The sequence below is a fragment of the Propithecus coquereli genome, unplaced genomic scaffold (assembly GCF_000956105.1).
Source record: "Propithecus coquereli isolate 6110/MARCELLA unplaced genomic scaffold, Pcoq_1.0 Scaffold222, whole genome shotgun sequence".
Taxonomy (NCBI): domain Eukaryota; kingdom Metazoa; phylum Chordata; class Mammalia; order Primates; family Indriidae; genus Propithecus; species Propithecus coquereli.
In genome coordinates, this window is record NW_012147412.1 from 4,396,319 (window position 1) to 4,410,995 (window position 14,677).

At 36.3% G+C, this 14,677-nt stretch overlaps 1 protein-coding gene across 1 annotated transcript; it reads left to right on the forward strand.

The window, feature by feature from the left end:
- The first annotated feature begins 8,771 nt into the window (after positions 1 to 8,771).
- LOC105810854 (olfactory receptor 10S1) lies at positions 8,772 to 9,852 on the forward strand. Its single transcript, XM_012644905.1, has one exon. The coding sequence runs from the start codon at positions 8,884 to 8,886 to the stop codon at positions 9,850 to 9,852; it is 969 nt and encodes a 322-aa protein (XP_012500359.1). The 5' UTR covers positions 8,772 to 8,883.
- Positions 9,853 to 14,677: the final 4,825 nt, after the last annotated feature.

A 14,677-nucleotide genomic window follows, 5' to 3' on the forward strand; every position in this document is an offset into this window, starting at 1 on the left:
GTATTCGATAAATTACACTATATATTCAACACTTTATTATAAAATAGGCTTTGTGTTACATGATTTTACCCAATGGTAGGTTAAGCACGTTTAAGGTAGGCTAGGCTAAGGTATGACGTTTGGTAGGTTAAGTACATTAAATGTATTTTCACCTTACGATATTTTCAACTTACAATGAGTTTATTGGGATGTAACTGCATTGTAAGTTGAGGACTATGGAGAAAAATGCTTTTAGGAAAGAGATTAAGAAAAAAGAAATGCCACAGCAAAATCTCAAATTTTTGTCAAGATTGATAGTTGCTAGCCAAATTTTTCTCATCCACCATTTTACATACTGTATATAAGTGGTAAAATACAGTAAGCATTATTTGCAAAATTTTTTCTATTGGAATTTATTGGGTCTTTTGAATTTATTTCATTGAGTTCAAAAAGCCAAGCTGGAACTAGCTGATGGAAGTTTAGGTATCCCAATTTAAACTGTATGTAAAAAATATTCTAATAAATATGAACTGTCCAATATTGGAATTGGCTTTTCTGTGAAATGGTGATATTCTCATACTGAAAAGGTTATGGAAAAATCAGTGGTTTGGGTAATTGGTTGAAAAAGTTAAGATTTTACGCTATGCCATACACTGCTTAGGGTTAATGGCAACTATTAATAGGACACTTCTTATGTATTACTATTTTCATTTTAAAAATGTTGAATTGAGGTATTGAGCATGCCAAACATTCTTCAACCAATAGGTGATGGTGATAGAACAATAAACCCAAGTACATCTATCAAACTCCATAGTTCATGCTCTTTTTATTCCACTCCTTCAAAGATACTTATGGAAAACACACAAAAAAAATGCACAGCATTGTACTTCTTAGGGAGCTATAATATATGCATATGGAAAAGTGTGGAAGTATGCTAAGACAGTTTGTGATTAGGCTGCATATTAAAATACACTATAAATGCCACTGAGTTCACAGAGGAGCTGAATCGCTCTTAGGGTAGAAAGACTTTATGGAGAAGATAGGCTTGATTTTTATCTCAAAAACAGTGACTTAGATTCTTGCTACTCAAAGTGCAATCCCTGGAATAACATTATAGGCACCATATTTGAGCTTGATAGAAAGGAAGAATCTTGGGCCCTACTCCAGATCTGTTGAATTAGGATTGGCATCTTAACAAGATTCCTAAGTGATTTGTGTGTGCATTAAGGTCTGAGAAGCTTTAAAGATATTATCAGATACAGATGGAGTCAATTCCTTCAATGTGGAATAAAGTAGGGTGGGGAGATTATGGTAAATTTTAGGAGAGGATGAGAAAATCTGCCTGAATAGAGAAATTCTTATTGAATAGAAAAAATGTACTTGAATAGAGAAAGATTGTAGGAGACAAGAATAAATGGATACAAATCATATTTTAGATAGTTTTGAGTTGTAAGTTGGGAATTTTGTGTTGCATAGTAAATCAGTACATAAAGTTGGGGTGATTAGCATTTCTAGGAGGGGACAAGAGAGACAAATTCTTGAGATTTGATCAGTCAGTGATGTGCAGGATGGACTAATTCATTAAAGGAGAGAAATGAGAGTCAAGAAGACCTTGTAGGAAACTACTATAATCACCCAGCCATGACGAAATGAGTGACTAAGGGTAATGACTGCAAAAATTAAAATGTAGGGACAAACAGCAGATGCATTTCAAGATTAAAGGCTGTATTTAAAAGGAAAAGATAAAAAATTCAAATAGAACCCTGGTGTTGAGCTTGACCCATTGAAGAGAATAGAAATGGTGTTTATGGGAAGACAGTTTCTAAAAAAATGGAAGAAATGAAATCCACAAAGAGCATACTATAATTATTTTAGAATCCTTTACAGATGAGGAAACCAAGGCTCAGAAATTTCAAGGGAACTTACGAGGCTATTCAGCTTGCATGAAGCCTAGATTTAAACATAGGTCTACCTCTGTCCAGACCTTATCATTAGTTTCACTATATCATATTGCCTTGGAGATCATCAAATATAATCTCTTCATTACGTGGAATACTAACTAAATCAGAAGAACACAAGTGTTGTCCTTCACCTTTTTTTAAACAGCTTTTTCTGAGGTAAAATGTATTCATTTTAAGTATACATTTCAATAATTTTTAACATGTTTATACCACTTGTGTAACCACCTCCACAATATAATTTTAGAACATTTTATTACCTTGTGCCTATTTGCAATCAGACCCTGTTTCCACTCATAGCCCCAGGCATCCACTAATGTTTTTACTATCTGTATCCATTTCACATACACATAATCATAAAACATGTGGTATTTTGTGTGTGATTTCTTTCACTTGGCTTAGTTTTTAGGTTATCCACAATGTGGCAGATTATTATTATAGCTGCATAATATTCCACAATATGCACATACAATATTCCATAATATGCATGTATCCCATTTTGTTTATCCTTGCACCAGTTGATGTGCGTTTGGATTGTTTCTACATGTTGGCTGTTATGAGAATGTTGCTATGAACACTTATAATTAAGTTTTTGTTTGGACATATGTTTATTATTCTTTTGAGTATACACATAGGAGTGGCATAGCTGAGTCATATTCTATGTTTATCTTTTTGAGGAACTGCCAAACTGTTTTTTACAATGGCCCATTTTACATCTCCACTAGGAATGCATTTCTCAACATCCTTGCCAACGCTTGTTGTTTTCCCTTTTATTATTATTATTATTATTACAGCCATCCTAGTGGGTTCAAAGTGTTATCTTATTGTGGTTTGATTTGTATTTACCTAACAAATGATACTGAATGTCTTTTCATGTGCTAATTTGCTTATTCATTTATCTTACTTGGTACAATGTCTATCAAATCTTTTCCCGTAGTTAAATTGGATTATTTGACTTTTTATTACTGAGTTGTAAGAATTCTTTGTATATCCTGAATAAAATTCCTTTGTTTGATACATGACTTGAACATATTTTCTCCCAGACTGTATGTTTTGTGTTTTATACACAAAACTCTTTAAAATCAGGTTGTCACAGTTTGGGGTAAAACTTTATCTGAATATTACACTCAAAAACAGGTTAGTGATATTTGATCCTAAAGGAAAAGCTAGAATATAAAAGAAAATATAAATTTAGAAGACAAGGCAGTATGAATTCCTGTTCGTCAAATTCTGGGCTCAAACTGCTCTCCTGGTTGCAGTGGGTGGGTGATGAGCGGGGAAGGACAAGAGTCTGAATGGACTTCTGGCCTCTTGGGTCACTCTCTTTGGAGAGGAACACCACACAGAATGTCTAAGCTCTGGGATCATACAAGTTCTCCTCACATTTCTGTGGTTACCACAGTGCTTGGGCTTTTGGGAGTAGAAAAGCTTCCAGTAACTTGGTAGCCTGCTGATTACCGAAGGAGTGTGGGAGGGAGAAAGGGATCCCCACTTACCTCTTCAGTGGGCTCCGAGCCTCTCTGGGTTTTATCCTCACCAGTATCTTTTTATTCCTTTATCCTCTTCCTTCTCTGCTTCGCAATTTTCCTCCATGAGGTCCCCAGCAGGCTCCGGCACTTCTCTCTCTGACCTACACCTGAGGCTGCAATGCCTTTCTCCTCTCCTTTATCTGAAACTCATCCTTCCCTCCAGGACTGTCCAGCAAGTGATGTCTCTAGTTAGCCATCTTGCCTGAGTTATCTTATTTAATATAATTATTTGTGGGCTCTCTTTTGTTTCCTTTGTAAACTTTATATCTGGAATAGAAAAGAGAAAATGTGGTATAATAATTTTATAATTATCTTTTTGCTTAGTCATTATTTAAAAGGAACAATAACTATTCTTCGTAAAGAAAAAACTTTCTCACTGAACTTGTGGATATTTGGCTCATTCAGATATAGTGCTATGAGACACAATGATAAAGAAATTGAAATTAAACAAAGAGCTTTGATTATCTGATTAAACAAGTAAAAAGAAGATTTTGTTGAGATTAAATTTAAATATTGCTTGCCCTATAACCTAAATACTAGAATTCTACCTTTGGACTTTTCTCTTATTTACTATAAAGAGATAAGTGTTAGCCAATTGGACCTATATTTTGTAACCTTGGGTTACAAAATCAATGTGCACAAATCAGTAGCATTCTTATATGCGAACAACAGTCAAACTGAGAATCAAATCAAAGACTCAATACCTTTTACAACAGCAACAAAGAAAATAAAAAGCCAGGAATATATTTACCCAAGGAAGCAAAGTTCTCTACAGGGAGAACTATGAAACACTGAGGAAGGAAATCGCAGAGGGTATAAACAAATCGGAAAACATGCTCATGGATCGGCAGAATCAACATTATTAAAATGTATATACTACCTAAAGTGATTTCTACATTCAATGCAATCCCCATTAAAATACCAACGCTATTTTTTGCAGATCTAGAAAAAATAATTCTATGCTTTGTATAGAACCAGAAAAGACCTCTCATAGCCAAAGCAACCTTAAGCAAAAAGAACAAATCAGGAGGCATCAATTTACCAGACTTCAAGCTATACTACAAGACAATAGTCACCAAAACAGCATGGTAATGGTACAAGAAAAGAGACATAGACCAACGGATCAGAACAGAGAACCAAGGTATAAAACAATCCTCACATTGCCATCTGATCTTTGACAAAGTAGATAAAAACATATACTGGAAAAAAGAATCCCTATTCAATAAATGGTGCTGGGAAAATTGGATAGCCACATATAGAAGACTGAAATAGGATCAGTACTTCTCACCACTCATGAAAATTAATTCAGGATGGATAACAGAGTTAAACCTAAGGTATGAAACTATAATAATTCTAGAAGAAAATGTTGGAAAAACTCTTCTGGATATAGGTTTTGGCAAAGAATTTATGAAGAAGATCCCAAAAGCAATCACGGCAGCAATAAAAATAAATAAATGTAACCTGATCAAATCAAAAAGCTTGTGCACAGCCAAGGAAGCAATCAATAGAGTGAACAGACAACCCACAGAATGGGAAAAAATATTTGCATGCTATCCATCCAATAAAGGGCTAATAATGAGAATTTATAAAGAAATTTTATAAAGCAAAACAGCCAGCAAAAACCAAACAACCCCATTAAAAATTGGGCAAAAGACATGAACAAAAGCTTTCAAAAGAAGATAGACTAATAGCCAATGAACACATAAAACAATGCTCAATGTCCCTCATCATTAGGAAAATGAAAATCAAAACCACGATGCGATATGACCTAACTTCAGCGAGAATGGCTTTTATCAAAAAGTCCCAAAACAACAGATGCTGGTGTGGATGCAGAGAGAAAGGAACACTTATATACTGTTGGTAGGACTGCAAACTAGTACAACCTCTACAGAAAGCAGTATGGAGACAACTCAAAAATCTAAAAATAGACCTACCATTTGATCCAGCAGTCCCACTATTGGGCATTCATCCAGAGGAAAAAAAGTCATTTTATAAAAAAGACACCTGCACTAGAAGGTTGATTATGGCACAATTCACAGTGGCAAAGATATGGAATCAACCGAACTGCCCATCAATACATGAGTGGATTAATAAAGTGTGATGTAAGCATAATATGGAGTACTACTCAGCCATAAAAAATGTTGAACTAATACCTTTGTAACAACCTGGATAGAACTGGAGACTATTATTCTAAGTGAAGTATCAAAAGAATGGAAAAACAAATGCCACATGTACTCATCAGTAAACTGGAATTAATTGACGAACACTTATGTATACATATAGAAGTAAAACTCAGCGTAATTCAAGCAGATGGGGGGCAGTTTGGGTAAATTCACACCTAACAGATAAAATGCACAATATCTGGGTGATTGGCACACGTATAACATTGACTCAAACTGTACAAAAGCAAGACATGTGACCAAAACATTTGTAGTCCCATGATATTCTGAAATAAAATAAAATAAAATACTTGCAAACAGAATACATTACCACATTAAGTAAAATGATACACCATAACCAAGTAGACTATATTGCAGGAATACAAGATTGGTTTAATACTGGATAATCCATTAATATCATATGTCATGTTAATAGATTTAGGTATACATGAACTCTGTGCTTTATTTTTTTTTTAACTTTTCTGTAAGTTTAACATTTTAAAATAGAGAGTTTTGCTTAATTAGAAGAAATTTAAATATTATTAAATATTGAGCAAGGAATATCTTTCCATTTATGGAAATCATGTTTTGTGTCACTTGGCCAACTTTCCTTCTTTAGATTTCCTTCTTTCTTTTTTAACAGCTTATTGAGGTATATTTTGCATGTTATGAATTCATCTTTTAAAGTGTACAATTTGATGATTATTAGTAAATTTACAAAATTTTCGATTCCCACAATATAATTTTAGAACATTTTGATCACTTCAGAAAGATCTCTTATCCCCATTTGCAGTCATTTCTTGTTCTCATCTTCAGCCCCAGGCATCCAGCAATCTAATTTCTCTCTTTATAGATTTGTCTTTTCAGGACATTTCATAAAAATGGAATCATACAATATGTGTTCTTTTGTGCCTGTCTTCTTTCACTTAGCATAATATTCTTGACGTCCATTCCTTTTATAAACTATATTAATATTTTGTTCCCTCTTATTGCTAAATGACATCACATTGAATTGATATAATCATTTTTTTATCCATCTACCAGCTGATGATCAACAAACTGGTTGCACATGTCTTTGACCACTGTGCATTACTCTGCTATTAACATTCACATGCAAGTGTTTGCATGGACATAAGTTTTCATTTCTTTTATATAGATTCCTAGAAGTGGAAATGGTAGGTCATATGGTAAATTCATCTTTAACTTTTTAAGAAACTGTAAAACCATTTTCCAAAGTAGGTGTCCATATTACCTACCATGTATGGGGGTTTCAGTTTCTCCACATCCAATAATGCTTGTTACTCTTCATCTTTTTTTTTTTTTTTATCATACCCACTCTAGAAGGGTATGAAAGGGCAAATCTAAACATAGTTGGTTGAAATATCAGGAATACATATATACAACTGACTTAAATAACATTACAATATATTTATCTGCCCAACATTGGAATGGACTCTTTTGTGAAATAGGGATTACTTCTTTAATGAACTTCTTCAAGCAGAAGTTCCATAACTTTTTGTCAGAAACATCATAGGAGATGTCTTTGCACAAATTATTGGATATAAAGAAGTTTCAGGTCCTAAAATGTATGCTCTGCTCCATCCTAAGGAAAATAATAGTAGCTACATTAAAGGGAGCACCAATGATAACAACCCCATTTTAAATTTAAGAAGTGAAGGAACAGAGAAATCAAGTACCACGATTTATATCTTTCAACAAACAAGTGGCTGAACATGGGTTTAAACTTAAGTTTGAACTCCAAATATACTTGACTCCTTGCTATTTCTACTGTTCTATCCCCCAGGATGTTAGAAAAGGTATAAGATTTTTCCCTGTTGCTCATCTTAGGGAGATACGACATATGTACATAGATCATTAAAACACTGCAAGGTACTACATGCTCAGGTATTTTTTAATAATTATCATAAATGCCATTAGGTTTCAGGAATTAATAAAGCAATATGAGAGAAAATATTTATAAAGGGCTCCTAGAAGAATTAAAGTTCAAATTCAACCATAAAGAATAGATTTGAGGAGGTAGAGATTAAAGGTGTTCCATTCATATTTAAAATGGAATGCTGTGAGGAGGTCAGGAAGTGATCATGGAAAACTGAGAAGATGAGGTGAGCAACATTTCTGGATAAGAGGAGTTTCTTTAGGAAATTGCAGGAGATAAAGATTTTTTATGATAATGGAAAGAGTTTACAGATAATTTTGATTATCAGACAAAGATACACTTTATGTCTTTGGCAGTGGGCAACAGTAAAAAAGAGCTATTAAAACTGTTATTTTAAGAAGAGTGACAAAGAAATTGAATACAGGATCATTTGATTTATTAGGGAGGAAGTAACAGGGCACAAAATGCCATTGTGAAAATCTAGGCATAAAATATGCAAAGGCAGGGTCAGGTAAAATCCATGGAAATTGAAGAGACAATGCGGGGGAGGGGGAAGCAGTTTAAAGAAAATTTTCACATAATGCAACATCTAATTAGGTTTAGAAGATAAAAGATGGAAAAATTCAAGGACAAGTCTTGAATTTCTATTATGGCCCAGTGGAAAGGCTCAACAACAAAAAAAGGAATAGGCAAAGGATTCCCAAAAGTTTGAAACAAAGTTTACAGGAAGAACGCGAAATGTACTGAACAAATTGTCCTGGTAATTAGTCTACTCTCCAAGGCTTCACTGTTGTACACTCGAGAGTTGTGGGTAACTGAAATTTCAAAGAATTCCCTCTGGAGAGGGATGGGTGGGGCTGCTGTGTTTCTGGCTGATGTAACAACACCCAAATTCCAGGCAAGACTTACCCCAGGATGGGATGCAACTGTCTGATGACACACAGCATAAAGAACCTGCCTATCCACATCTGCAGCATGCAGAGTAAATTAGGAGGGAAGAGCCTTCACAATTCTGGAATATATGCGAAAATATATATATTCATCGAGAGCAGAATTTATAATCCATATTTACATTGCCATTATTTGTGGAGTGCATTTCTGCAAATAATTCTTACAGTCCTTTATGTGTGTCAAAGACTGCAGATCTCATATTGAAAGATTCATTACAAGCAGCAAGAAAACACTAGAACAGTATAGAACTGTGAATTGAACCTATACATTGTTTTCTTGCTTACAAGGCCAAGACCAAGATGGCCTGGTCCAATGGATAATGATATTCGGGAAAGGGAAACAGCTATTTACTCTGTCTGTTAATGTAAGTTTTGTAGCAAGGGGTGTCTAGCCACTCTGTGTGTGATAAGATGCCCATGGAGACGGAATACCCCAACGAGACGATGGTGAGCCACTTCTTCCTAGAGGGGCTAATGTACACAGCTGAACATCCTAGCCTCTTCTTTCTCCTCTTCCTCCTGATCTATACCATCACCGTGACTGGGAATCTCCTCATTCTCATAACTGTGGGCTCTGACCCTCACCTCCGCTCTCCCATGTACCACTTCCTGGGGCACCTCTCCTTCCTGGATGCATGTTTGTCCACAGTGACAGTGCCCAAGGTCATGGCAGGCCTGCTGACACTGGATGGGAAGGTGATCTCCTTTGAGGGCTGCGCTATGCAGCTTTACTGCTTCCACTTCCTGGCCAGCACTGAGTGCTTCCTGTACACAGTCATGGCTTATGACCGCTACCTGGCTATCTGTCAACCCCTGCGCTACCCAGTGGCCATGAACAGGCGGATGTGTGCAGGGCTGGCTGGAATCACCTGGGCCACAGGCGCCGTGCACTCTGCACTCCATACCTCCCTCACCTTCCACCTGCTCTATTGTGGGCCTCACCACATCGCCTACTTCTTCTGTGACATCCCCCCTGTGCTGAAGCTGGCTTGTGCAGACACCACCATTAATGAGCTCGTCATGCTTGCCAACATTGGCATCGTGGCTGCGGGCTGCCTGAGCCTCATCATCGTATCCTACGTCTTCATCGTGGCGGCCGTGTTGCGCATCCGCACGGCCGAGGGCCGGCGGCGGGCCTTCTCCACGTGCACTGCCCACCTCACCGTGGTGCTCCTGTACTACATGCCGCCTGTCTGCATCTACCTGCAACCGCGCTCCGGTGGGGCGGGAGCTGGCGCCCCGGCTGTCTTCTACACAGTAGTCACTCCGATGCTCAACCCTTTCATTTACACTCTGCGCAACAAAGAGGTGAAGCGGGCTCTGAGAAGGCTTTTGTGCCACAGCTCCAGAGAGTGTCAGGCAGACAGTCCACCCCCCTGACCCGGGTCACTCTCTGGATTTGCCTGGCAGGGAATCGATTATTCCCACCTCAGCACGAGGAGGGAAAATCATTCAAGTGGAAATGAGAAGAACTGAGCTGCAGCGCAGCCACAAACCTCCCCCCTACCCTCCTGCTTTGGTCAGTGGCCTGCTTCAGTTCTGGGTCACAAATTTTTCATCTCTAAAATGAAAGGGCTGGATTAGGTGATGTCTAGAGTATCTCCAAAATCTCAGTTCTATGGCTCAGAGGTATGTGAAAGGCTATTCATATCCTCATTTACTTCAGGAAGTGATATTTTTTACTTTTTATGAATTAATTTTGTTAAATCTATAGTGCATGTTAAAGAATACCGAAAACAGAAATGTAAGGTACAAATAATACCAATGAACCTTTGTATACGTATCTCCCGGAGAAGAAGCCACATTTTTTAGAATGATAAATTGCAACTACAAGGAGCAAAGTGACTTGCCCAAGATCACTTAGAAAGTGTCGTCTTTATTCTTCCACTCATGGTAGTATATAACTGAGGTCACACTGAGGGGTAGAAATAACATGATTCTGGAGTCAGTGGGCCCACCATTATTCTAATGCTGATCCCACCAGCCACTAGTTGTAGCATTTTGTACAAATTTTATCATACTTGGAGTTTTACTATCTTCTTTTAAAAGTAAGATTAGAAAAAACTACTTCGTAGGGTTTTATGAGGATAAATGAGATAATTATGTTAAGTGCATGGTGTAAAATAGGTGCTCTGGTTTCTTATCAAGCAAACTAAAGAAATCAAGGAGAGCTTATCCTACAAGCTAAGGTTCTAACTGTCTCTGAAGGATTGGCAAGGTTTTGCTATCTTCATTGAACAAGCATTTACAGAGCAACTACGAAAAAAGACATTTCTAGACTTTAAAGTGATAAAAGATAGTTCAAGATTCTAGTTAAAGTAGCTTGCCATATAAGTGGGAAGAGTCATGCTGTGTTGAGAAAACGAGTGAATGACCCCCAACTACTCTGTGGACTGAAGAGGGCCTTGAATGCCAAACAAAAGAATTTAGATTCCGTGCTTAGCATCCTACCTGTATATTTTGCCTCTTCTTCACCGTCTGCAGGAATACCTTCATTATGAGAAGCCACTGCTTTAAATGCTGAATCATGGGATAAATGAGAAAAGAGAGAGAAAAAAGAGGCAGTAGAATGACCAGTTAATTATTATAACGTCCTAGACATAAGAGAAAAAAAATTGATAAACTTGGGTGATGATACTGGAGATGAAGATGCATTTTATAGAATTAAATTAGACATTTTAAATGGGAAAAATTAAAAGACTGTTAGAATGGGAATAGTAACTATAATCATTTTTGATGTACATATGTGCATGGGTACTGTGCTAGTTGCTGTGTCTGTATTAATCCACCTAAGAACTACATTTCAAGGCAATATTTTTATTTTTATTTATGTTCTGTACATGAAGGAACCCAGATAAGAGAGGTAAAGTAACTTTTACAAGGCCATGCCCACAATTATAGTGGAAGCCAGGATTTCAACTCAAATCTGTATGGCTTCAAAGACTACACATTTCAGTTATACCTTAGAGATAATCGAATCCACCCCCATTGTTTACCCAATTATATTAGAGGCCTCCAAATCCTTCTAGGCTTTTAATCAAGGGAGGCTTTCCTTGAGATAAGGGTTCCCTGACGTTTGAATAGTGCCTACTCTTCAGTAGTACAGAATCTGAACCCAGCCTTTCAGGGATGGAAAAATACATTGAAAAAAAAGGGGGCAGAATGACAGAAATGCAGTGAAAATGCAGCATTCATCCAGAAATCAAAGCTATTCTCCCTTGTTCTAATATCTTGGAGTTACTGCTATATCTGTAGGAATGCCAGGAGTAACCCTGACAAACTCTACGTTCCCATCAAAGCGGACTTCAAGTACAGGTAGAATACATGGAGAGTCAAATATAAAATGGGAGGGAGTGCTGAAACAAGCTATGGTCTTGTCCTACACCATTCCTCAATCTTGTCAAATGGCTGCCTTCTGAAATTAAAGGATAAATTGCAGAAGAAGATTGTGGCTATGCAATTCCAGTCATATTTTTCCTCTTCTCAACTTTGGCCTTAATACTTTTATATCTGTCTATCCAGTGAGAATCATTCACTCTCTGAAATTCTACTCCACCATCTTCGTAGCTGCTTCTTGGGCAGTGTGGATTATCCATCACATTGGCTCATTTATCACAGGCCTTCATAGTGGCTCTAATTGTTACCCTGTCTTATATCGTTATCAAATGTTTCATGTGCATAACTAGATTGTGAGAACTTTAAGAGCAAAGGCCCCTTATAACTCTCAAGTGTTCCAAGAAAAAAAAAACTCAGTAAAATATTTAGCTCAGTAAAACATTTATTAAGTCCAGTATTCAGGATCTGGAAATAAAACAAGACACATACACTTTCTTCACAATAAACTTATCAAGTAGGAATATTTATTTTATGTCTAGTAGGGGAAAGAGAAATTGCTTATCCTTTTTGTTTTCTTCTTTGGCATATTTCTATCTTTGGGCTTAATTTTCAGATTTATGAGATTTGGTATGTATATGCATTACAGTTTTACTTGAAATTTGAAGGGAAAAGGGACTGGAGAGTTCATTAGTATTAATTTAAATGAAAAAACTCTACCAAAGGAGGACAACTACGTATAGTTATTATTTTCCCAGCTCACCTATAATGCAAACAGTGCAAGAACTGATATTTTCCTTATGATGAATATGGACATAAAAGTGTTGTTTGGACATGATAATTTGCAGGGAAGGACATGCTACAAGAATGACTAAGTATTCTTACTGTTGGTTATCCTATGGCATGGAGTTTCTGAGGCAGAGGTTCACCAGTACTCTTAAAGGTGGAGTGTACAAGAGAACTATGATGCATGCAATCAAGTGAACTAAATGCCCTCAGAGAAGGAAGGACTTCCACAGTAGCAGTTGCATTCAAATAATGAATTTCAGGCTATTTTTAAAATAATGTAAAGATATGTAAAACATATGATTGTGTCTCCCCTCACTGTAATAGAATTTAATAAAATAGCATTTCTTTAAAACTATTCTGTTACTTAGGGTTTTTATTGGCAAGTTTACATCCACCTCCTATTTAAATTATTACTAACAGCTCTGCCATGTAAATTAGAGTAAATGTTTGAACACTAAAACCAGGAGAGCACAGACTGTAGAGAAGCTATGATGAGGTAACATTTGCCCAGGAATGTTGCAGAAATGTGGAACGTATAAGCTTTGGAGTCAAATGTTCCAGAACCAGTTTACCACTCTTCAATCAAAAGAAATTTTCTTTGAGATAAGAATTCCCCAAACTTTGACCAGAAGTCCTTGAACTTTGATCATTCTATCTCAAAAATTTACCAAAGTCTAAAACATTGGATCAGGTTGTATTTTTCAAAGGTGACCACAACAATCTCCTCCAAACCAGTATCTCCCATCTTTGCCTTGTTCTTGATTTTACGGGAAAGTATTTAGGTTCTCATGGTGTAGGCTTAGGTTAGTATGATGCTAGCTGTGGAATTTTCGTAGATGTCCTTTATCAGGTTGATGAAGTCTCCTCCTATTCCTAATTTGTTGTGAGTTTTTATCAGGAACAGGTGCTGGGTATCGTCCAGTGATTTTTATTCATCTACCGAGATGGTTGTATAGTTTTTCCTTTTAAGTCTGTTAATATGGTGAGTTACAATGTTTGGTTTCAATGTTAAACCTATCTGCATTCCCAGAATAAACCCCAGTGGCCTTCATGTATTACCTTTTTATGTATTGTTGAATTGGATATGTTAAACACTTATTGTTTTTGTATATATGTTCTTAAGAAATATTGGTTTATAGATTTTATTTATTGCAATGTTTTTGTGTACTTTTGGTATCAAAATAATACTGTCCTCATAAACTGAGATGGTGAGTGTTCCAAGCCCTTCAATTTTGTGGAATTGGCATTATTTATTTCATTAAATGTTTAATAAAAATCAGTAGTATGCTTGTTGTCATATACTCTACTTATACATCAGTTAAAAGCTTCACAATGCAATGTTATTATTGTTTGGTCTGAGTAGGTCATTATTTTTAAAAGAGATTAAATTGTATTAAAATGGCTTTATATTTATCCCTCTAGTTACCATTTCTGGTACCCTTTATTCCTTTTATGTAGACACAGCTTTCAATCTGGTATTATTTTACAGTGTCTTGAGGCATTATTATAACACTTATTGCACTGCCAGTGTGCTAGCAATTAATACTTTTGACTTTATTTTTCTGGAAAAAGTCTCAATTTTAAATTCATTTATTATTAAACTTTAATTTTTGATAAAATAGGTTTACAGACAGGTGTAAGAAATAATATAAAGAGAACTTTAGCAAAATGGCAGAATAAGAGTTCTCAGTACTTTTCCTAATACAAAAACATCAATTTAAGTAGCTATCCATGCACAGAAATATCTTCACAGGAGCTAGAAAAAAAATTTAGAACAAGTATTAGAACTAATAAACTAATTAAGTAAAGTTGCAAGGGCCGGGCGCGGTGGCTCATGCCTGTAATCCTAGCACTCTGGGAGGCCGAGGTCGGAGGATAGCTTGAGCTCAGGAGTTTGAGGTTGCTGTGAGCTAGGCTGATGCCATGGCGCTCACTCTAGCCCAGGCAACAAAAGCAAGACTCTGTCTCAAAAAAAAAAAGGTGCAAGATACAAAATCAACATACAAAAATCAGTTGTATGTTTTTATACACTAACAATGAAGTATCTAAAAACATTAAGAAAATAATCTCATTTACAATAGAA